The 25,993-nt window shown below is 42.8% G+C and overlaps 2 protein-coding genes across 2 annotated transcripts in view; both read left to right on the plus strand.

Moving 5' to 3' along the window:
- LOC308102372 (uncharacterized protein) overlaps positions 1-25,993 on the plus strand; it is a 1,220,233-nt gene that overhangs the window by 916,257 nt on the left and 277,983 nt on the right. The gene's annotated exons all lie outside the window — the stretch shown is intronic.
- The window catches only part of LOC308102183 (NACHT, LRR and PYD domains-containing protein 3-like), a 73,875-nt gene that overhangs the window by 23,542 nt on the left and 24,340 nt on the right, over positions 1-25,993 (plus strand). The window contains 7 exon segments of the mRNA XM_080451785.1: positions 1,994-2,084; positions 2,439-2,875; positions 4,250-4,496; positions 15,575-15,688; positions 16,141-16,254; positions 18,670-18,783; positions 21,590-21,703. Of these exon segments, the coding sequence (XP_080307911.1) occupies positions 2,542-2,875; positions 4,250-4,496; positions 15,575-15,688; positions 16,141-16,254; positions 18,670-18,783; positions 21,590-21,703 (1,037 nt within the window). The 5' untranslated portion in view covers positions 1,994-2,084; positions 2,439-2,541.

The following is a 25,993-nucleotide window of genomic DNA, read 5'->3' on the forward strand; positions in this document are numbered from 1 at the left end:
ATTATGTAGCCTATTAAACCCTCTATTCTCAGTAAAAACGGACCTACTTTTCTTGGACGCTTTTTTCTGTCAACACCAAATCTCTCTGCCAAAACTAGCAGATCTACAAGCTCACAACGCGTTGCGCTGCGACGCGTTGTGAGCTTGTAGATTGGCTATTTTTGGCTTATGTTCCCCCCATGCTGGGGTTCATGTGGTTAATACTATTCATAATAATGTAATGGTGTTTTAATTTTGTCAAGGCACCTTGACATAAAATATTATCCAGTGATATAAAAACATTAGCTAATGTTTTCATATCACTGGATAATATTTATATTTTATATTGCACATGCATAATGTTTTTATGATGAGTAGTGTTATTCAGTTCTCACTTGTCTTGTACAAATAGAACTAGTCAAAGAACTACACTTCCTGTAAAACGGCGCTGCCCACCAGCTGCTCAAAGCTCCGGAAGATATCAAAGTAGGGCCGGGTCCGGAACAATGGGCTTCCGTCACGTAGCCTGCCGTTGCACGCTAGCATACGTTCATGTGGGGCTGTACCCTCTCACACACACACACACGACAGGCAGTGTTGCCATGTCTGCTTATTATAAGCGACTTTGGGCTTGTTTTTCTATGAAGTCTTTCTATGAAGACGTGTTGTGAGCTTGTAGATCGGCTATTTTCTCTCTCTATATATATATGTATGTATATACTGTAGGTCATGTGGCCTATTAGTCGCTTGTTTTGGGCTTGTTTTCATAGACATGGCTGCTTATTTCTCTCACAATCTGGCAACACTAATCATCTGTGAAGTATGCGGACGTGGCTGTTGGACCTGTTTAGTAGGTCTGTCTGTGACGGTGATGCGTCATGGACTTCATGCGCGTCTGGGCACAGGGCTTCAGACAGCAGCATACATTTAACTTGAAAAGTGAATCTGTGTAACTTAAAGTTATACTAGGTAACTTTTCTTTTTAAACTAGTTAAATTGTATATATTTTGTGAGTGGCAAATGTTTCACAACACCCATTCCATGAATTTCACCCCCAAAAGCCTTTTATAAACATATTTTCTATTGAAAGTGGACAGGGGGCGTCTTTCCCGTGCAAATGACGTCATCTGGCCGGAAAACGGAAACGGAAATGCACCGGTTTCCTGTTTGTCCCGGAACTACCGCTAGTAACAAAAAGGAATATCACGCTGTTTTTATGGCATTATAGGATTTGACAGAGCTCATGGTAACTAAAGCTCCACTGGCTAAGAGAAACGATCCGCGGTATCGCCGCGGATCGTGACGGTAGTGACGTTTTTTTTTTACTTTCCAGGTACGGCTTTAAGTACATATTGTTTACGCTACCAGTGAATCATTTTTTGGCCATAATCATTCATATAGGCTATCCATGTACCGCTGAAGCGATCGCGCTGTTTTATATGTTTTTGTCATAAATATTTTACATCCAGGATCTGCAGTTACCATTCCAAGTTACACATTCATGTTCCCACTTAGCCTATATTATTATTTTTCTGCCTGTAGTCTAAACCAAATGAAACATAGTCACTGTAGCCAACATGTAAGCTGAGTGGGATTAAAATGTTAATAGATATTTGAAAAGACAATGGTACCCCCCCACCTTCTCCCGCTGTGCGCGGGAGAAGGTGTCAGCTTGTCTGGAGCTCAGAGGGGAGACAGTGGCCAATGGAATAGCAAGAAAAACGTAATTTTTATCTGAAGTTAGACTGTGTAGGGGATGGTCTGACTGCGGTCATTCAAGTGTTAAAGAGCTATAGGCCAAAACGTGTTATAGCGCCACCATGAGGCCATTTTGGAAAATGTTGAGTGGAATGTCTTGGCTTAGTGGGGATGTTTTTGCAAAGTTTCTTGGCAATAGGACGCTGCGTTAATGATTTGATTGATTTGACTTCAACTACTACTAGCAGTAATATTCTTTCATAATATTGTCTTTTTAAAGATAATATTTTTGGTATTTTCTGCTTTATTTTAACAGTGACAAAGAGCAGAGACAGAGAGGATTCCCTGCAGCAAGGAGCCTGGGGTGGGATTTGAACCACGGCCAGCTGTGGTACGTTCTCTACCAGGTGAGCTACCGGGGCACAACCCTCACATTGTCTTCTAATGATGTAGTGACATGTAGACATGATCAATGATGATCTAATGATGTAGTGACATGTAGACATGATCAATGATGATCTAATGATGTAGTGACATGTAGACATGATCAATGATAATCTAATGATGTAGTGACATGTAGACATGATCAATGATGATCTAATGATGTAGTGACATGTAGACATGATCAATGATGATCTAATGATGTAGTGACATGTAGACATGATCAATGATGATCTAATGATGACTGATCCATGTAGACATGTATCTGTTGTTGTTTATGTGGAGACATTCAGTTTGATAATGTCTCTGTCTCCCCCCAGCTCACCTCTTCATCTGACCAGCCAATAGAAACACTGACTTAAATTCAACAATCAAAGTTCCTTGTCCACCGACCAGGACCACTGACAGACATCCGGCGTCAACATGGGTGGTCGCAAGCTATTCCCACATTTTCTTCTCGTCCTCCTGTGGATTACGGATTCCTACCTTAATTCACCACGGAATTTACACCAGATGGAGATGGAGAAAAATGTACTTGAAAAGCAGGAATCCCATAACGATTTCTACCTGCACACCGGTACGGAGCGGAAACATCTTGGTTTTGGTGCTGCGGCGATATACTCCACGTTGACCTCAAACCCGGATCGTAAGAATAAACCCCCAAATGGTCGGATGGATCGAAGGTGTATGATCTTCCTGTATCTACTACTTTCGGGAGACATTGAGCTCAACCCTGGTCCTGTCTTCAAATCCTTCGGTAGGTTTTGTGATCTGCACGGCCTCTATCAGTTAATTACCCAACCCACAAGGGTGTGTGATTTTACTGAAACCACCATAGATCTCATTCTAACATCGGACAGGTCCAACATTTCCAAGAGTGGGGTTATTGTATGCGGACTAAGTGATCATTATATGATCTTTTGTACCCGTAAAAAGATAAACCTAAGGTCGGCTGTCAAAAAACAGTCGTATCTAGATCCCTTAAAACCTACTCTAGTGAGTCCTTTAATCACGGACTGGAGAGACTGGACTGGTCCAATGAACTCAGCAGTACACAGGTAGATGAATCATAGCAATGCAATGGGCCTGGTCTACAAGATACGCTCCACCACAAAGACACCCATGTACCTGTCAAACTACTTCACAAACGTCAATGAAGTCCACAATCACAACACCAGAGGGAGCTCCACTAATCATGTTCAACCTAGATTTGGCTCAAACAACTCGTTCTCCTGCTATGCCACAACAATGTGGAATACCCTACCAACAGTCGTGAAGGAGTGTGAATCCCTACTCTCCTTCAAAACTGCCCTAAAAGAGTACCTACAGGTGGCTGCAATTCAAAACTGGTCCCTGTAAAAGTCAAAGCCCCCCCCCCCCAACTGTTTACTGTACATATTTTTCTTTTCTTTTTTTTTAACTGTTTATATGATGTTTTGCATAGTAGTGTATATTTGTCTGTCATTAAATGTTTTGATGAATTGAGTAAAAAGGACCCAATGGAAACAAGCCATAGGCTTTCTTGGGTTTAAAATCCTCTTAGAAGACTTTGTATTGAACATTCCTGTGCTTTTTTTTTGCAAACCAGGAAATAACTTTGTAATATTGATTATAATCCTCCCCAGAAAGTCTATATGCATGTTTGATGGGTGTTTTAGGGAAGGGAGAAGAGTCTGGGACGTGTTGGAGTGTTGTCCAGGGTGTTTTGGGAAAGGGGGAAGAGTCTAGGAAGTGTGGAGCATGTGGAGCGTTGTCCAGGGTGTTTTAGGGAAGGGAGAAGCGTCTAGGACATGTGGAGCCTTGTCCAGGGTGTTTTAGGGAAGAGTCTAGGATGTGTGGAGCGTTGTCCAGGGTGTTTTAGAGAAGAGAGAAGAGTCTAGGATGTGTCGAGCGTTTTCTAGGGTGTTTTAGAGAAGGGAGGAGAGTCTAGGACGTTTGTTGTCCACAATGTTTGGACAACATCAGTTGTTTGTAATGAGGGTAGGCAGCAACCAAAAGTCAATGATGAAATGCTTTCTACCATGTTATGTTTCTTGTTATGAAGCATCATAGCATATTATTATACAATGTTACAAGCTGATCATAAAAACACACTATGTTTCACCAACAACTCAATTTTCATTCCTCTTAGCTTCAGAGAAACGGTTTGTCGACCAACACCAGCCTCACCTGATTCAGAGAGTAAAGATGGTGGATCCCATCCTAGATCTGCTCCTTGCTGAGGGTGTCATCACCCATGAGGGCTACAGAAATGTGAGGTCTAAGTCCACCACTCAGGAGAAGATGAGGGAACTTTATCCACTCCTGAACTCCAGCAATGCCAAAGACATGTTCTACAAAGGTCTTGAGGAACATGAGAAGTTACTTCTCAATGAGCTGTAAGTAATTTTCATTTATATTCAGTCCAAACATTGCATTCGTAGAAGAGATTAGAAGGTACCTTTTTCAGGCCTTGATGCTTTCAGTGTTAATATGAGTCATTATCATGTATCCTCTTCATTTCCAAGAGATGAAGTTGCTTGTATGTTTTTATTGTTGTGGTGCGAACATAACATGAGCTCTAAGTGAGATGATCTTCAAGAGGCAAAAAAAATAGGTGGGGTAGGCGAAAGGGCCTTTCTGTGTGGAGTTTGCATGTTCTCCCCATGTCCCTTAGGGTAGAGGGTAGCACGGGTCCAAAAAATGGGATCCGAACCAAAACGGACCCGTGGATAATTGGACCGGTCCGAACGGAACCGAGAAAATATTCAAAATTACTGGACCCGTTCCGAAACGGACCTGTGATAGGTGGACCCAGCCCGAAACGGGACCGAGGCAAACTGGACCCGTTCCGAAACGAACCGAGGATAATTCAAATGTATTAGACGCGGTCCGACCGGGTCTCTAGACCCGTACTGGACCCGGAGCTCATTTATAGCTAAAATCACCTTGGTATTCATATTAGCCATGTGTGTCAGTCAGCTCCTGCTCTCCCCCGCCCCAACAGAGTAATCACAGACAAGCTGCGTCGCGTGCATTCTGCTCTGTGTTGCAGACAGACAGACAACATTTCGCCGACTTTATACCGCCTGTCCCCGCAGATTATGTCCATAAACATGCTCCACACAGACGCTGTTCCAACTTGCATCTTCTCGGTGGCTTTTGTTTGCATTTCACCTGCAACAAAACCTCGATGGTGTTACTACGCAGGTCGCAGGGTAACCGCCCGGAAAATTCGCCCCAAAACACACTCGGCCCCATTTTCTTGTATTTGTTTATCTTTATTTATATTATTTATAAGGTTAGAAATACGTTTAGATTTAGGCATAGTTATACTGAGGTTAAGTTTAGGAATACGATTTTGGCACCGTTTTAATGAGGTTACGTTTAGGATTAAGGTTAGGCTTAGGCATAGTTTACTGAGGTTACGGGGCGACTATGTTTTGGGGCGACTGCAGTGCTGTGCGCGTGAGATTGGCTGTGTTTCAATCGGCTGTTAACATTAAGCTATGAGAGAACAGGCGATATGGATTTGGGAGCGTAATTACAACGCATTGGTCTCATTTTAAAACCGAAGGTTAAAGAGATGAATATAATAATAATAATACAAAGCTGGTTGTCGGGTCCTCACGGGTCCACATGGGTCCATCCATTTCAAATGGATCCGACCGCGACGGTGGCAATTGGAACTGATCCGACCCGTGCCCAAGCGACATGTCAATATTTTGGCCTCCGAACCGGCTCGGTTCTCGGTTCGGGGCTCGGGTCTTCGGTTCCGGGTGGACCCATACTACCCTCTACCCTAGGGTGGTTAATACCCTCACAAAAACATGTAGTAATCCTGGTCTCTATACCGCCTCCCCCATGATAGCCGGGGCTTCTGATGGAGGGGAAGGGAACTGGTTGGAATAACGTGTTCCTTCCACGCACTACGTCCTACCGGGGAAACTCCCCCCTGTCAGGTGACAAGAAGGTCAGTTGGCTCTCATGCATTGAAGGAGGCATGAGCTCGGCTCTGGGCTCCCTAGGCTGGTGGGGGGAGTGTAGTGCCCAGGATCACTTAGAAAATTGGCACCGGGTGAAAAAGGGGTTACAAAATCGTGGGATAAAAACATTTACAATCTGGACCTCCACAATTGGAATGGCGAGAGAGTATGTTTTGCACCCCGTCCTTCCGTCCGTCCGTCCCTGTGTGTGTGTGTTATTGTGTCTGTGGACAGCTAATCTCCGGCACCATTGGCTTGATCATAGCAAAACTGTGCAAAACTGTGCGCACACACACTCCCTGGATAATAATTTAGAACCTCTGCCTTTTTACAGTAGTCCTACAGATTTTGTCCAAACATCACGCAAATCGGTACACAGTATCTCTAGTCATTAAACGAAGATTTCAGATTTTTCATATTCCATCCTGATTGGCTAAGATTGACATCTAAAGTTTGCAGGAGTGGCTCGTTTTGAACAAAATGCCGCAAATTATGAATGCAGCGTCCGATTGTGGTGAAACTTTGCATGCACATTTGCACTACATTGAGGAGCAAATGCCACCCTTTTAACATTGCCCTATCATAGTCATCAGGAGGCCGATTTTTGCGAAACATTTTCTTTAATATTATTCCCACACATTTTGGCCAAACATCACGCAAATCGCTACACATTATCTCTATAATCAAGTGATCAAGACGGATCCGTCTGATTTTTCATATTCCATCCTGATTAGCAAATTCCAAACATTGCTGTCCCACAATAACTTACCTGACCTGGCGGAGACCTATGCTCCGAGGAGTACTTTTTTTCTATTTTTCACTTTGTTCATTATCTGTATACTGCATACTACTGTATGGCGGAGTGCCAAAAGCCACATTTATATTGTATTAAACTAGGAAGTTGGTCCGCTGTGCGGGCCTCCCATCTAGCGTGACGTTGTCTCTCTCTGTCCGTGTGTGTCTCTCTGTGTCTGTGTCTCTGTCTAGCACGCGCTCTCTCTCTCTGTCTCTCTATGTCTCTCGCTCCGTGTGTCTCTCTCCCCCCTGCCAGTGCAGAGTGTGAATTTTTGTCCGTGTGTGTGTCTTTCTCTCTCTCGCTGTCTCGTGTTGAAGGTCGTTGGTGAAGAATGTGTCTGTTGAAAAGCAACAGGGGGAAGTGCGACGTCAAGTAGTGTTGCCACGTCCGCGTATTGTAAGCGATTATTAGAAGCGACGTTGGATTAGCAAGAGGTTAGCCTATTTTCATAGACCCGGATGCCTGTTGCTGTCGCTGCACCTGGCGGGCATTTAGGGGGCTTATTTGGTCGCTGCTTTTGGGCTCGTGACGATAGCGTGGGTAATAATGGTTTGTTTGGGATGTACATGGCACGTAAATGACGGACATATAGGCGTGACTGTGGTGGGACTAGGGAGATTACCGCGGTGACTGCAAAGACATAATGTGTAACTACTATGAGACATTTTTGGCGGTGTGCTAAAGGGTTTCCCCTTCCGGGGTGGTCGCTAATGTGGCGAAATGGTGATGGAGCAAAATGATTATGCTCCAAAGAGGCAAATGTGTAGTGAGCAATGCAAAGTAGACGAAACAATGCGTAAATGAAGCGCGCACGTTGTGACTAGTGTTGTAGTGACATGTGATATGTTGTTGTTATGTGGATACCGAAACAATGAACTGGCATCAGGGACACCACCGGAGGGGCTGACTTTGCTCTAATGTAATTGTAGATTCTAATGGATAATCAAGTTACTTTATCTTTGAATAAGTTAATTAATATACTGACAGATGTTTGGTGCTATAGGGCAATATAGGATTGGTAGATCTATACAGTACAGTATTTATAAAAGGTGTGTGTGTGTGTGTGTGTGTGTGTGTGTGTGTGTGTGTGTGTGTGTGTGTGTGTGTGTGTGTGTGTGTGTGTGTGTGTGTGTGTGTGTGTGTGTGTGTGTGTGTGTGGAGATAGATAGTAGTGGTGGTGGTAGATTTATATAGAGTTAGTATGACAATCAATTTACATTTCACAGCAGGGATGCTGTGAAATGCCATCTCTGTCAGGGACAGAGGCAGCATGAGAGCTCAGATAGACAAGAACAAAATTGTGTAGGTAACGGGGGTAGCCAGACTGATTTGTGGGGGTATATTTAATCAGGATGCAGAACTCCCACCAAATACAATAATTATCACAAGTAAGACGCGCGAACGCTGGAGGCGAACGCAGATTGACTGTGGCTGCCATATTTCAACCACACTGTAGTAGTGCACTCTGCCGCACTCTACCGGCTGTATACAGGCAGTGCAGCTGCTGGCATTTCAGCACGGAGTTTCGAGTCACATGGGGGCGCGAGCCAATGAGAGCGTGAACACACGCTGTATACAGGCAGTGCAGCTGCTAGCATTTCAGCACGGAGTTTCGAGTCACATGGGGGCGCGAGCCAATGAGAGCGCGGCAGACACAGACACACACACACACACACACACACACACACACACACACACACACACACTCACAACCCGAGCAGGGTTACATAGTAAGCTCCACTTGGTCGGAAGCGCGGCTTCGCCGCGCCTCCTTCCGCGTTCGCAACAAAAAGCTACGTAGCGGCAAAAGGTATATTTACAGTAAAAGGAGGGGTTGGGGGTGGGGGGCAGAGGAGGCTAGCATGGTGTAATGGTAACTGGAACACTCGACCAAAACACGCTCACCCCCATTTTTCTGCAGACCGCTCGCCCCCAGCGGTTCTTGTGTTCTTTTATTTGTTTTACTAAGGATAAGACTGAGACAAGTAGGCAGTGCATTCGCCCTGCCTACTTGTTGTTAACTAGTTGTACACTTATTTGTTTTAGCTCTTGCTCATTTGATTTTGTTATTTGTCTCATCTGTTTAAGAAAGTAGGTAGCTGATATATTGCACTTTTACCTTAGCGCTAGGTATACTCTTAGTTGCTTGTTTTAGAAGAGAATGCACTTAAGACTTCTGGTGATTAGTAGTTTCGTTCCCTACCTATGTTGAATGTACTTATTGTAAGTCACTTTGGATAAAAGTGTCTACTAAATGACTGTAATGTAATGCAATGTACATGAGCACTTTAAACAGTACATTGGCTATTTGAAAATAGCCGATCTACAAGCTCACAGTGAGCTTGAAGATCTGCTATTTTCAAAAAGATCTTGAAAAGAAATTGTGAAACAAGAATAAATGACTTAGAGTCATATTATTACCAGCTGCATGCTATATTTTGTCTCTGTGTGTGTGGCATGGCTCCAGACTAACTTTTTTCACCACCGTCCCAGGACCGACCCAAACTACTAATGTAACCCCAAATGAATGTAATCCGTCCCAATCTTTTTTTTTATTTTATAAATGAATGTATTAGTAGTAGTAGTAATAGTAGTAGTAGTAGTAGTAGTAGTAGTAGTAGTAGTAGTAGTAGTAGTAGTAGTAGTAGTAGTAGTAGTAGTAGTAGTATAGACCCCTTAACAGACGACGTCACACTGATAAGAACCAGTATGCGTGCAACCAGTATGCACGCAATGAAACCCATTCTATCAGGTCTCACTAGGACGCGCCTCACTAGCACCCCAAAACCAGGGGCGTCAATCTGTCTTGAGGCTGGGGGGGGTCCCTCGCTTTTTTTCGCAAATTTTTTTGCGGTTCTGGGCGGATTGGGTTCGTTTTTATCGCGGTTCTGGGCGGATTGGGTTCTTTTTTTTTCCAGTTTTTGGTTTCTTTATTTTGGTTTTAGGGTTAGGATTAGGAGTTAGGTTAGGGTTATGTTATTTAATTCATATTTTTGCCTGATTTTACCAATTCATTATCACAAAAAACAATTTCTGCCTAATAAAATATTCAAACAAAATGGGTTTATACTAATGTAAAAATGTTGGTTATATGGCGGTTTTAGGGTTAGGTTAGGGTTATGTTATTTTGCCTAATTTTACTGATTTAATATAAAAATACTATTTTAACATTCATTTTTTATTATTCTAAATGACTTGGGGATGAGTAGCCCTGATCACCTCAAGGCAAAACACAGGCCGAGGCACAGCCAACTGCCAAGTAGGAGTAATATAAAATGTATTTTACCCACCACTGGCTGTTTCAAATAATGAGCAGAGCAGAGGAATTGAGCATCAACCATCTACGATTATCAATAGCTACTGTAAACTAAAGTATAACGAATAGAAGGTTTGGCACAGAGGCTTGTGAGTTTTGTTCAGAACATGAAGTTTGCTTTATATTAACTTAGTAAATTTACTCATCACCAGGCAGCCGCACTTGAAGTTGGTTTGTTTCAGGATAGACAGACACTAATAACAAATATAATGAAGCTGAGAAACTTTGGTCAACTTCATTATGTATGTACAGTACTTGCATAATACATGGTACTTTGGATCTGATGGATAGGGTTCTGTGCAGACTGCAGTCCATTTGGAAACACTGGACCCTACCTGGTCGTAGTGTCACTGTTGCCTGGGCTGGTCCAGGTCCATTGCATTGCTCCTAACATTATCCCAAAAAAATCCTTGGCTTTGATCACTGATGACCGACATTCTCCGTGTCCTCCTCTTCACTTCGGTTTTGGTCAGCCCATTCTCCTAACATTATCAGAATGGCAGCTGCTAAATCCTTTGATCTCTGATGACCGTAACATTCTCCATATCCTCCTCTTCAATACCTTTGGTTTTGGTCAAACTACCCCCCAACTTGGAAGCACCAGGAGGTTGTTTGTTTATAATTATACACTACGAATCCTTGGATTTGATGATAAACTCCCATTAGTTTGAGTCGTGGCGGGGGTCTATCACTCTTTTCCTCGGTAGCTTTCACTGTTTTAAAATACTTGCTTAAATCTGCACACTTTGCAGCTAGCACAGATAGCTCTTGTATCCTCTCGTGTCTCGTTATGTTGTTGAGCTCTTTCCCCAAATTCTACTTGTAAACAAACTGTGAAAAACCACATGATGTTGCTGTGTGGCCGGTGTCACTGTTAATAATACAAAAACGCATCGTCCCAAAACACACTCGCCCCGGGTATATCCGGCGGCCTCGAACGGCGAAAAAAATAGGGGCGAGTGTGTTTTGGGGCGAGTGTTTTCACCGTGCATTGAGGAAGAATGCCGTGCGTTGGACCAAACCATTTTGGGATTTACACGGGGGGGGGGGGGGGGGGATAAATTAGTGTTTATTAGTGCATGTCATGATTTCAAAAGCGGGTTCGGTTTCTATTAACTTAAATTTAAAAAGTATTTTTGAATTATCCTAAATTACTTGGGGGGGGGGGTCCAATCTGACTTGGGGGGGGGTCCAATCTGAAGCTAGGGGGGGACAAAACCCCCCCGTCCCCCCCGGGATTGACGCGCATGCCCAAAACAACAGGTTGGGAATTGATTGCGTGAAACAATCACCTGTGCGTCCAGTCTCAATGTTAGTAAACAAATAATTGGTCTATTAGCCTATTGGAGAATCCTAGACCACTGATTACCAATGTTTTGACCGATATATTGTCCGTAATTTTTAAGTTTCCAAATCAATTTGAACATTTTGGATTTGTTTTAAAGTTAACAACATTTTAACAAAAAGCAAGCAAATAAATAAAAATAAACATAAATAATGTTTTGATGGATAAATGCATAATGATTAAATCATGTATATCGTCGGGCAGAAACTTGTATCTCCATATTTCAACTTTTTGTGTTTTTTCATAAATCAAATGCCCTACTTAATCATACAAGAGTGTTGCACTATAAAAGTAAAAATAGCAGATCTACAAGCTCCCACCAGCTTGTAGATCGTCTATTTTCACTTCACTTGGACATACAAGGTTTCTAGCCTGGTAAACCCCCCTCCCTCCGGAAATCTCATTTGTGTTTCGCAAGCTTCTTCCATTTGACGTAGTCAGGTTACAAGGTTTCCACCCGACAGCGACATTATACAGCCTATATATTGTTCTGTATCAGTATAACAGTTAGTTTGAGCAGATTTCATTCCAATTGGCTACTGTGACTGCCTATGAATTTCACAGGCCTGGGTAGACAACATGGCCTGGCGGGGATATGCGCACCGCACACAGCAGCGCAGCAGGTGAAAACAATTAACTACAACGAGGGAATTTGCGACTTGTGTTGCACCAAAAACGGCTCAAACAATGTCAAACTGTCATGATTCTAGCTGCTGAAAACTTCCCATTTGGATTATTGTTTAAAAAAGTAATAGAACATGCATGTTTTTCGCAAAAGGATAACTTTTTTTTTGCCCATCAGAGAGGTGAGGTCGCAGCTTCTCTCTTATTTGAATGAATGTTTCCAGTAATTAATTTCTGTTGCTTTCTGGATATTAAGACTCATAATTTGGGGATTTTACTGTATTTTACACATTTATTAATCTATATGCTGCTGATTTATCTCTCAGCCAAAGGATGATCAGCACCTGCGGTAACTTTTTAAACATTATGTTAACATCATATCTATTTTCCGTGTGTCTCATGCTGCCAGTTTGCACGTTCGTGCAGTGACAGTAATATGTACAGTCGGCTGGTGTGTGTGTGTGTGTGTGTGTGTGTGTGTGTGTGTGTGTGTGTGTGTGTGTGTGTGTGTGTGTGTGTGTGTGTGTGTGTGTGTGTGTGTGTGTGTGTGTGTGTGTGTGTGTGTGTGTGTGTGTGTGTGTGTGTGTGTGTGTGTGTGTGTGTGTGCGGCTTGTCAGCATGTGCCTGTGTGTGTGTGTTGTCGGAGGCAGACTGGCCACGCTGAGACACACCACGTAGCTCCAGCAGCCCATAAAGTTTCCCCCCATAAACTTCACTTGAAAGTTACATTTAAGAAACTTTAATAATTATGATAACAGCGCAAGTTGTTAAGTAACATCTTCCGTCTTGTAGAAGAGCTCCTGTCTCTGTCCGTGTGCGACATGCAGTAACGGAGCAGAGCTGTTATGCCCCAGTCGATCTGCAAGACCACAACGCGTAGCTGATGAAAGTGGTGTGGGCTTGTATGTCTGCTCAGCTGTGTTCCCTGCGCTAGACAGGGGAGGGGGCGTATGATCCCATAGCATGGGAGGAGGGCCCGTCTCCCCATTGGCTTAAAGGACAGGCAAAACGGGGAAGTGTCCCCATTGGCTTGAAAGAGTGAAGGACAGCCAGGACAGCCAATGATTGAAAACATGTTGCAAATATGTCGAGGATGACGAGTTGATAACGATTAGGTCATACTGAATATAGACCAGCGCTAGCTTTGCAAGCAGCTGGTAATATGTGGTATATATATTTTTTTAAAATATCTATTAACATTTCAATTGCACTCTGCTCAGTCAGTGAGCTCACATATGTTGTTGCAGGCAGGCAGAAACATAATAAAATAGGCTAACTTGTCATGGTAACTGCAGATTCTGTATGTAAAATCTTTATTTAAAAAAAAGTGTATAAAACAGCTCAATATGTAGCAGTACATTAAACTCTTCAGTGAAATAATCCTATATGAACCACTGAAGCCTCTGACTAATTACGTGACTGTCTCCATTGTCCAAAACACATGGATATCTCTTGACAAACCAATATTATTATTATTCATAATACTATTCACATTATTTGCCTATTATGCAACACGTCGGTATGTGCCCAATCCTGCGCAAAATATCTGATCTACAAGCACAAAACAGTTGCTGCGTGACAAGCTGTATGCTTGTAGATCTGATCTTTTTCCGCCGCTTTGCAGTGAACGTGAGAAAAATGGGTTGTCAAATTTTGCGAGAGAAATAAGCAGGCAGTTCTATGAAATGCATGCGTTGTGCCCTGAGAAAACAGTGAGGCATGAAGCAGTAGTGTGTATTTCTGTCTGTCTCCTATATGTCATCATGATTTGTGATTTGTCATTTGTGTATGTGGGGATTTTTAGAGTCTTACTATATAATAATTATATTTTCTGTCTAAAGTTTAAAGAGTTTTCTTAACTTATTTTTTAGACCACTGCACCTGCAGTCAACCTTGACCAAAGGACTGTAAAGAAAAGCGCGACAGTTTCCCCTGTTTAATGTTTTATAACGTAATCATTTATATCTGCAAAGTAACTAGTAACTAAAGTTAGTAATGAATATTACCAAATCAAACATTGAATAATGAGATGATAATGATGAAGATGATGATGATGAAGGTCAGGTGATGTGGCTGGATGCACTTGAGTGGACTATTAGCACCTGTTAGCACATCTTCCATAATTAACAATAATACAAAGGTACCAATCTTTCGGCCATTCCAGAGGAATGCACTGAAATCATACCTTGAATAATGTAAATGTGTGCAATATATGTACTCTGTTACAGGTCAAAGTCCAGAATTAAACAAACAACACAAAATCAAGGAAAACATTGCATTGTATATGGGGTTTATAGCCGAGGCTAATTTGCAACCCCAGTCCCTGGTTAGACCTTTCTATAAATATTTACCTAATAAAAAATCATTTACAAAAGGACATGCATGAAGCTCTAATCTAAACAAGTACGAAAAAATAACATTCCCAAATTACATTCATGAAAGCAGTGACATTAACGTTTCAAAACGTGCCTAACATTAGTGTTTGCAGCTTTGGTCAGTTTGTTTTTGTCAGTTGGTAGGGCATTCAACAAGTGTATCCCTTTTACTGGGTACAATGACTGAATTCGAAAAAGAGTAACTAGTAACTAAAGTTTTCAAATAATTGTAGTGGAGTAAAAGTACAATATTTGCCTCTGAGGTGTAGTGAAGTAGAAAATTATTACCATTATAATGTAATTATATATATATAATTATAATAATAATAATAATAGAAAGACGTGAAAAACAAGCCCAAAGTCGCTTATAATAAGCAAACATAGACACAGCGCTGCGCAGCAGTTCTCTCTCTCTCTCGCTTTCTCTCTGCTACACTATAAACATGCTTTTCACAATGCTTAGATGAAATACAGCATTTAGAGGTTAGATTTACGGGAACAACACAGTTATTTTATTATTATTTCATTATTAGCCTAGTATTGGACTAATGAAGTCCCTTGGCCAAGCTGACAGTGAAATGCAAATCATCCATTAACTTGAACAATGACGGTCTGCGGGCCGGTCTGCGGGGGGTCTCGAGGTGTCAACTGCTCTTCCCTGGGGGAGAGAGGGTGAGTGCGGTCGTCTAAACGTGACCTAAGTCACATGACTTCAGGGGAAGTTCTCTATAAACAGTTTTACAATCAATATAATTTGATCATAACAAATATCATGTCTCTTTTGAAGTCTGTCTGTCTGTCTGTCTGTCTGTCTGTCTGTCTGTCTGTCTGTCTGTCTGTCTTTCTTACAAGTCTCTTCTTTATCTGTTTCTATAGTTATTGTATTACTGTTTTCTTGTTACTGCAACTTCAAGGAGCCTAAACCCAAGACCTTTACTATCTTATACTTGTATGATGGGACAGAACAATAAAGAATGAAGACACACTGACATTTTCATTCACATGATAATTGAATAAACATTCATATGATTCCAGAAGTGTTCTTCACAGACCAGAGTCTCCAACACCCAGCTGTGTGTCTATGAAAAGTGACTGTTCTAAAGGACAACCTCTTAACTTCAGTAATGAACCTGGACCTCCACACACACAGTATGTGAAACCTCCTATACAATATACACAAAATTATAACACTATACAATATACACAACACTATACAATATATACAACATCCTAACACTATACAGTACACAATACTATAACACTATACAATATCCACAACACTACACAATAACCACAACACTATACAATATACATGACATTATAACACTATACAATATACACAACACTATAAAACTATATCTCTCCCCCTCAGTCACCACCCCCCTCCACAACAGCCCCCCACGTCGCAGCAGCTCCAGCAGTCTCATTTCCCAGAAATTGTTGATTGTTGGCGACTCCATCATCAAATATGTCCTCTTTGCAAACGCAGTAACGCACTGTTTCCCAGGCGCCACCATTCCAGTTTTATTAGATAAATTACCCACTCTCTTTGACTCACTTCCATTCACATGATAATTGAATAAACATTTATATGATTCCAGAAGTGTTCATCATAGACCAGAGCCTCCAACACCCAGCTGTCTGTCTATGAAGAGTGACCGGTCTAGATGGGCACCTCCTGACTTCAGTAATGAACCTGGACCTCCACACACACAGTATGTGAATTCTTCCTATACAATATACACAAAACTATAACACTATACAATATACACAACACTATACAATATATACAACATTCTAACACTATACAATATACACCATACTATAACACTATACAAAATCCACAACACTACACAATAACCACAACACTATACAATATACAGAGGCAATTGCCATAATACCTCAGCTGCCAGTGAAAGTCGAACTGGCTGACCCCCCTACCAGTGGAGACAGTGAAAGCTCTCCAACAGACCACTTCTGGAAAGGCACCGGGAGGTGATGGGTTGCCCGCAGACATCTACAAGAGAGGATGTATGGCACTAGTAGAGAAGCTAACGTCCCTGTACCAGTTAATCTGGAAGAAGGGTGAAGTCCCTCAAGACTTCAAGGACGCATCCATAGTGCATATCTACAAGAGGAAAGGGGACAGGGCATCTTGCGATAACCATCGCGGTATAGCCCTCCTGAGCATCGCAGGAAAGATCTTGGCAAGAATCATCCTCAACCGGCTCATCAGCCATGTAGCTGAGAATGCTGTCCCTGAATCCCAATGTGGTTTCCGTGCAGGCAGAGGTACTTGTGACATGATCTTTGCCATCCGCCAGTTGCAAGAAAAGTGCAGAGAGCAGAACAAAGGCCTTTATATGGTGTTTGTCGACCTCACCAAGGCCTTTGACACAGTCAATCGTGAGGGCCTGTGGAAGATCCTTGGCAAGTTTGGCTGTCCAGATAAGTTGATCGATCTCATCGCTTCCTCTCATGATGGAATGCAAGCCAGGGTCCAAGAAAATGGTGATGCATCCGAGCCGTTCCCAGTCAGGAATGGAGTGAAGCAAGGATGCGTTCTGGCACCAACCCTCTTCTCCATCCTGTTCTCCGCGATGCTGCTAGATGCTTTCACAGACTGTGAAAGAGGTGTTTACATCCAGTTCCGCTTCAGTGGCAAACTATTCAACTTGCGGAGACTCCAGGCAAGGACCAAAGTGTTTGAGGCTCTACTGCGGGAATTCCTCTTTGCTGATGACTGTGCACTGACAGCTACCACTCCTGACGACATCCAGTACATCGTAAACCGCTTCTCAGTATCCTGTAGGCGCTTTGGTCTGACTATAAGCTTGGGGAAGACAGAGGCCATGTTTCAACCACCTCCATCAACTCGGAACCCTGCTGTGCTCCCCCCACCACCAGTGACCATAGACAATACGGATCTCAAGACCGTAGATAAGTTTTGTTACCTAGGCAGCACCATCTCTAGCAATGGATCTCTGGACAACGAGATCTCATTGCGCATCTCCAAAGCAAGCTCATCCTTTGGAAGACTGACGAAGAAGCTGTGGAAAAATCATGGTATAAAACTGAACACAAAAACTGCTGTCTACAGAGCAGTAGTCTTGAGTGCCCTACTCTACGGTTGTGAAACTTGGACAACCTACCGTCGTCACATCCAGCAACTGGAACGGTTTCACCAGAGGTGCCTGCGCTCAATATGCAACATCAAGTGGCAGGACAAGGTGTCAAATCTCAAGGTACTGCAGAAGTGTGGTCTACCCAGCGTTGAAAGCCTGATCATCAAGGCCCAGCTCCAGTGGGCAGGTCATGTTGTCCGAATGCCTGATAGCCGCATACCAAAGATGCTGCTCTACGGGCAGCTGAAGGAGGGGCAGCGTGGCCTGGGAAGACCCCTTCTCCGCTTCAGAGACACACTGAAGGCCAACCTCAGGAGCTGCAAAATTGATGCAGCAAACTGGGAGGATAAAGCTACCGACAGGGAAGGGTGGAGGCACCAAGTTACCCAAGGCATTGAGACTTTCGAACAGGCAAGAGCGGCATCAATCCAAGACAAGAGAGACCGCAGGACACGTGGACCTCTCACCTCAACACAGGACAAAACTCCCTGCAGTATCTGTGGAAGACTGTGTGTCCCAGGGATAGGGCTACACTCCCACATGAGGAGCCACGCTAAAAGGAAATGACTGCATGTCTACTCATCCGTCGGATCGACGGGAGACTCCACCATACAATATACATGACATTATAACACTATACAATATACACAACACTATACAATATACACAACATTATAACACTATACAATATACATAACGCTATACAATATACACAACATTATAACACTATACAATATCCACAACACTATAAAACTATCTCTCTCCCCCTCAGTCACCACCCCCCCCCCTCCACAACAGCCCCCCACGTCGCAGCAGCTCCAGCAGCCTCATTTCCCAGAAATTGTTGATTGTTGGCGACTCCATCATCAAATATGTCCTCTTTGCAAACGCAGTAACGCACTGTTTCCCAGGCACCACCATTCCAGTTTTATTAGATAAATTACCCACTCTCTTTGACTCACTTCCATTCACATGATAATTGAATAAACATTTATATGATTCCAGAAGTGTTCATCACAGACCAGAGCCTCCAACACCCAGCTGTCTGTCTATGAAGAGTGACCGGTCTAGATGGGCACCTCCTGACTTCAGTAATGAACCTGGACCTTCACATACAAAGTATGTGAATCCTCCTATACAATATACACAACACTATAACACTATACAATATACACAATATAACATGACAAAGTGATCTCATGCTAAGTTACATGTGCAAATTACTATAAATGAAGACATGTTCGCGTTTAATCTTTAGCTGTTGATAGTAAGTTAGTGTGATGTTTGTGAATGAAGTCGTACAAATCACAACAATGTGGTGTTCAGTGGTCAAGCGATTGATTGTTATCTCTGCCAAAACGAAGGCCATGCCTGAGATTATGTTCGCCACTTCTTTGTCTGTCTGTCTGTCTGTCTGTCTGTCTGTCTGTCTGTCTGTCTGTGACTAATGTAGCAAACTACTAGATTGACAAGAGCCACATTTCGTGTGCAAACTGTCAATAAATAGGCCAAGGAAGTCAATCCCTGCATATTTAAATATGTTGGCGTTATACCACACACACACACACACACACACACGCGTGCGCGCACTAAACAATATACACAACAATATACACAACACTATACAATATACACAACACTATAACACTATACACAACACTATAACACTATACAATATACACAACACTATAACACTATACAATATACACAACAATATAACACTATACAATACACACAACACTATACAATATACACACCACTATAACACAACAAAATGATCTCATGCATGTGTAAACTACTACAAAATAATAAATGAATAACAGTTTGTCCTCCCTATTCAATGTACGATACTATGTGTGCAGTTTGTGAATGAAGTCATTCAGTGGTGAAGCTGCACTACAGACAGACTGAACAAACGGCTAACACATGGTTTTCTAGAACAGGCTTCCCCACTGCCAGACATTTTGACCATTCTGACTCATCTTTGAGGACCCACAGAATATTTTGAACTATGACTATGAACACATGGAATATCTTGAAACAACGCTTAGAATCTCTCAATCTCACCTGAAAAAAAGTGAGTTGATAGCATGTTCCGTTTTTTAGCTAGAGGTTGTTGAATACAGCTTGGTTTTCACCAAAAACAGACGTTTTTGTTTAGAATCAGAGTTATGAGCATTTTAGTGAAGACACACTTTAGAGGCATAAAAAAATATTTCAAAAGTGTTTCACATTTATTTTGCGCCTTCATTGACATCGTCATGTTTATTAAAAAAAATTAAAAATGCTTTTGATTGTACATTTGTCGCTGTGGCCATTTATGACAATTTGTGAAAATAAATAAATAAAAATAAGGGATGCCAGGGCGTGACCCCCCAAAATAATCATACACTGTGTGTGTGAGCGAGCGTCCGCGCAGCCTCACACAAACACACACACACACACACACACACACACACACACACACACACACACACACACACACAATAGCACACGGATTCATCCATAAAAAAAAAAATACTCCATCGACGGATTCATGGCGACTAGCACTAGCACTAGCCTTCCTGCTTTCATGTATAGAGGGGCGGGTTTAAAATCAGCACGGAGAGAATGCGCCTGATCCCATTGGTTCACCGATCTGTCCGTCAGCCCCCGCCCCGTAAACACAACATTACGAGAGACGCCCACTGCACTCTGGTTGGTTGGGGAAATTAAACACTTAAACACCTATACCGGGTACACCGACGCGCTGGTCCAGGCTTTTATTTTTTAGCAAAACTAAACGATAAAAGCCTGGAGATCGAGGCTATGGCGACTGTGACGCTCGCGTGTTGCAATGATCGCGGTAAGTTTTTCTTTATTTGTTTCAAAACAATGATAGCGACGCGACCACATCACTCGGCTGATGTGTTTGGGGTCAGGAAAAGTGCATCCCCGCACGTGTACGAGCATGCTCGTGCACATTACGAGCGCAAGCATGTGACGTGCACACGGACGCTTCCCCCGGGTGCTGCAAGCTTCCCCCGGGTGCTCCCCTCTCACTGATCACAGGCAGCCGCTCGCTGCTCGGATTAAACTTACGGTTTGATGGCGGACCCCCTGATTGACGTTATATCGCGGCTTTAGTGTTTTGTAATAATGTGTTTTGTGTGATCACGTGTCCAGATAATTTTTTTTTCAACTTCTATGTAATTTACATGAAAATGGGGCGGCCATAGCTGAGTGGTTAGGGAGCCCGCCTAGGGAGCCAGAGGCCCTGGTTGCCCCAGGTTCGATTCCAGGCCAGGCCAGCATATGTGTCGATGAAATGAAATTTGTCCCTGAGCAAGACTCTTAACCCCTAATTGCTCACAGGTTCTCATTGGAAATAAGACCGCAAGGACTTTCATGAACGACCTGTTAAAAGGAATTATCCTATCCTTATCCTTAAAGAGATTAACCCACAATGTGCCTGAGGGGGTAATCTAACGTGGACCATTAAAAAGACCCTAGCCCGTAGTACTACGGACTACGAACAATGTGTTAAAAAAAATCAAAATTTTTTTCAAGATAAAAATGCAGATCTACAATCTCACAACGCTGTTTATCTGCTGTTATCGAACAACTGATGTATATAGGTTTAAATTAGTCAAACTGATCCTGATGTTATATTAACCACTTTTGCTGGGGACCCCGTGGAACCCCCTTAAGAACCCCTGGGGGTTCTCGAACCCCACTTTGAGAACCACTGATCCATGTAACAAACTATGGAATATCTATTTCTCTATCTATATCTATCTATACATTAAACTACTTTTTAATACTGTTTATATTGCTATTTTATTGCAATTATTTGTAGTATTCTTGTTGTTTCATCATCAAAGAGACTACATACAAACAAATTGACTTTTTAATTCACATGATAATTGTATTGTTATGATTCTAGAAGTGTTCACCACAGACCAGAGTCTCCAACGCCCAGCTGTGTGTCTATGAAGAGTGACCAGTCTAGATGGGCACCTCCTGACTTCAGTAATGAACCTGGACCTCCACACACAAAGTATGTGAATCCTACTATACAATATACACACTATAACATGACAAAGTGATCTCATGCTTAGTTAAGTTACATGTGCAAATTATTATAAAGCAAGACATGTTCGCGTTCAATCTTTAGCTATTGATTGTAAATTAGTGTGCAAGGTTGGGTTGGGTACCCCGCATACCCAACCTTAACACATTGACTGCCAATCGCGTAGATCTACGCGAACCTATTTAAAGCCGCAGCGTGCCAATCGCATAGATCTACGCGAAGTGGTCTTTTTTGTGTCTTACATTAGATGAAGTCCTTCCCTACATTGTCAAGAAATTCCATCCATCTAGACCAACCACAGAAAAGTTGTAAAATCTCATCATCTGGTCAAGTGATCACATAAAAAATGTTATTACAAAACACTAAAGTCACATAAAGTCAGGGGGTCCACCAATCTGCTCATATCAAACGAAAGTTTGATCCGAGCAGCAAGTGCAGCCGAGCAGCAAGCCTGTGTTCAGTGAGTGGGGCAGAACCTGGGGAAAACATGCAGCACCCGTGGAAAACGTGCACGTTACCAGCTTGCGCTTGTAATGTGCACGCAGGGCTGCATGTGATCAGGGAGAGGGGAAGAACCCGGGGAAAGCATGCATAGAGCACCCGGGGAAAGCATCCGTGTGCACGTCACATGCTTGCGCTCGTAATGTGCACGAGCATGCTCATACACGCACGGGAATGCACTTTTCCTGACCCCAAACACATCAGCCAAGTGATCCGAGGTCGCCCCGACCGGGGTCGCCTTTACACAGTTACACAGAAGTTTACACACATCTGCGGTGAGATCTAAGGCTAGACATGGTGCTCGTATGTGCGCGGGGATGAACTTTACCTGACCCCAAACACATAAGCCAAGTGATCCGAGGGTCGCCCCGACCCGAACTCGCCTTTACACAAAAGTTTACACACATCTGCGGTGAGATCTAAGGCTTAGACGTCGTGCTCGTATGTGCACGCACGCGCGCGCGGGAGCCGACCTGTTCCACACACACCACAGGCAGGACAGACGGTAAGCGTTCCACGCGCACGTTACCAGCTGTGATGTGATCGTCGCCATCATCATGTTTAGAAAACAAAGAAAAAAAGAAACACTCACCACCACCATGGATCTTCATTTTGGACGCGCCACCGCGCGCCCCCCCGCGCGCGACATCAACCAGTGTTGCCATGTCTGCTTATTATAAGCGACTCTGGGACTTTGTAAATATTGGTAGTTGTGGGTTACTTTTTTTGGGCTTGTTTTTAAATACATAAATAAAATAATTTTGTACTTGTCCACGGACCCTCATCTGAAATAATAATTTCTGCCAAGGACCCCTGTACCAGATTTGTGTTGTTAAAATGTCTCAAAAATATTCCATACATTTAGCGCTTTTTTTCCTCAAGATTTCAATTGGTGTTATATGGATAATATTAGGTTTTACTCTAGCCTATTGTATCTAAAGACCAGTAAAGTTGATTCCAATGTGCTGGGGTCCCCAGAAAAATAATGATTACATGTAGAAGTAAATACTAACAGAATGTACAAGAGTTTCACTATTATATCTGTAATGCTTACAGTCACGTAATTATGTACCATTCTGTCAAATGAAAGACCATCTCCTATCCTATATCATGAAACAGTTCAAAAGAACCATTATAGAATTGGGTGTTCATACATTTTGTCATTATAAATGCTTACACAATGTAGAATATACCAATGAGTAGAGCAAGCAGTGTGTAAATGTAACCGTTTTATTTAGAAAATATGGCTGTAGTCCCAGGTCTTCATCTGCAGTTCCTTCATTTTTGCAGGCTGATGACTTTCTGTCCTGTCATTGGAAAGAACACATTAGATTAGACTTGTAGTTTACATGGATATCATCCGACGTGATACCTAATGTATTCTTAGTTGCATGCGCACCGAAAATAGCAGACCTACAAGCTCACAAAGTGTCGAGTCCGCGACGCGTTGTGAGCTTGTAGATCTTCTATTTTCGGGACCTGCCGAGCGGCGCCGACGTCATGAAACTCAGTAGCTCTGAAACATGACAGTCATGGCGGAGCTTCAACCTGGTGTTTGCACTTTCTACATGTACAGACCGTACATCTACATAAACGTTCAGATTTCAAATATAAAGTCCTGACCTCATGCCACGGATCATGTTACAATTTGAATCGGGTGGGTCTAAGTACCAGTATCTTCCGTATTGTTTAATAAAAAGCATTTTAATCCAATCTGTGGCCATTTTCTCCTTATGCTTTCAATTACGCGACCCTATCGGTTGGGATGTGTATTGCACTCTGATACATTATACATCTAAGAGAAAATGGCCACCGTTCGGATTAAATTTTTTTTAAATTATTGAACAATATGGAAGATACGGGTACTTAGACCCACCCGATTACAATTGTAACATCCGTGGCAAGGGGGTAAAAACGTTATATTTGAAATCTGACCGTTAATGTAGATGAACAGGCTGTAAATGGAAAAAGTGCCAAAACCAGGTTGAAGTTCCACCATGACCGTCATGTTTCAGGGCTACAGTCAAAGTAAACAATAAACTAACTTTCCGTATGCACGCCACGGCTCCACAAATCCAATAATAAAAGATTGATGCCAGCACTCACGTTGTGTCCCTCATGTATAGGATAGGACAGGCTACTGTGTATGTTCCACCAAGAATTATCCCGATGCGTTGCTGCTCGCCTCGTCCGCAACAGCAGAGCCTGCTGCCTGCCTGGCTGCTTGAGTAGCAGCCGCCACGCCTCTTCCTCGTCCCTGCGCTGGAGCTGTTCATCGCTATACTCCGGTTCAAATAAATAGCCCTGCTGTATTTCAGAATCAGCAATAACTTGCAAATAGTCAGCTTCCTCCATGGAATCCTCTGACTCAGGTGTGCGTGCTGACGCCATGATACAAATCTGAACGGGGAACGCAGCTAAAGGGGTGGGGATTATTTACAACTCAAAACAAAGGGGTGGAGTCCAAGAAGGTTCAAGGTTGGACCAAATCTTGGGGACACCCCTTGGGACTTTCTTTGGAGCTGGTCTGACTGAGACGCGTCGAGACAATGTAGTGCGGAAAGGAATGAGACCATATGGTCGTGACGTAAATAACGTCACGAGATCTTCGAAGATTACTAGATATCTAAAAACACAGATTATACACAAAAAAAAAACAGGATCTTGTTTCTTGAGTCCTAAACTTCATTAAAATAAGATCTGGTTGCAAAATCGGCGAAATGTCCCTTTAAGGGAAGATAAACAGTTGGGGTTAGAGGTGTTGAGTGGCAGGTAAAGTTGGGTATCATCTGCATAACAGTGGAAATTAATGTTGTGTTTATGGATTATTTGACCTAAGGGAAGCATGTAGATAGAGAAAAGTAGAAGACCAAGAATTGATCCTTGTGGGACACCGTGAATGAGGGGGGCGGAGGAAGTTTGTATTATCTATCTTGACCAAGACAGTCCTTGCTGTGAGATAGGAGCTCATCAGCTGGAGAGCACTGCCCCCAAGACCGACCCATGACTCCAGTCGGCTCAACAGAGTGGCGTGGTCGACTGTGTGGAATGCCGCGCTCAGGTAAAGGAGGACCAGTATTGCAGCATCCCCATCGTCAAGTGTCATCAGTAGGTCGTTGGTGACCTTACTGTGGAGTGCTCTAAAACCGAATTGAAACTTTTCGAACAGATTGTAGTTGGACAGGTGAGTGAGAAGAGTGGTTAATTATGGTAAGAATGGAAGGACCGACTGTTTCAATTACCTCTTTTAATAGGGAGGTTGGAATTGTATCCAGATTGCAGGATGAGGATTTCATTTGTGATATAGTTTTAGTGAGTATTGTCAGGGTAGTAGGTTCGAACTGATGTAAAGGAGCAGGAATGTTGGGTGATATTGAGGTGTCAGTGGTGGATGGGATCTGGAGGCGAATGTTTAATACTTTATTGATGAAGAATGTCGGTAGTTTTTCACATTGTTCTGGTGATGGTTCTAGTTGGTGAATGATCGGGGATTTAGTAACAGAGTTAATTACTGAGAAAAGGGTCCTGGGCTTATTGCAATTTTTAAAAATAATATCAGAGTAGTATTTGAATTTGGCATGGATGACAGCCTCCTGGTAGGTTTTCATGAGTTGTTTAAGTTTGATGAGGGAATCGGGGTGTTTGGTAGACTTTCACTTCCATTCTGCTTCTCTGCGCTTTCTTTTGACTGACCGGGTGTGCTCATTGAGCCACGGATTTGGGTTGAATTCTGGGGTTCTGGTTCTGAATGGTGCA

The sequence above is a fragment of the Gymnoscopelus braueri genome (genome assembly GCF_963280865.1).
Source record: "Gymnoscopelus braueri genome assembly, chromosome: 15".
NCBI lineage: Eukaryota > Metazoa > Chordata > Actinopteri > Myctophiformes > Myctophidae > Gymnoscopelus > Gymnoscopelus braueri.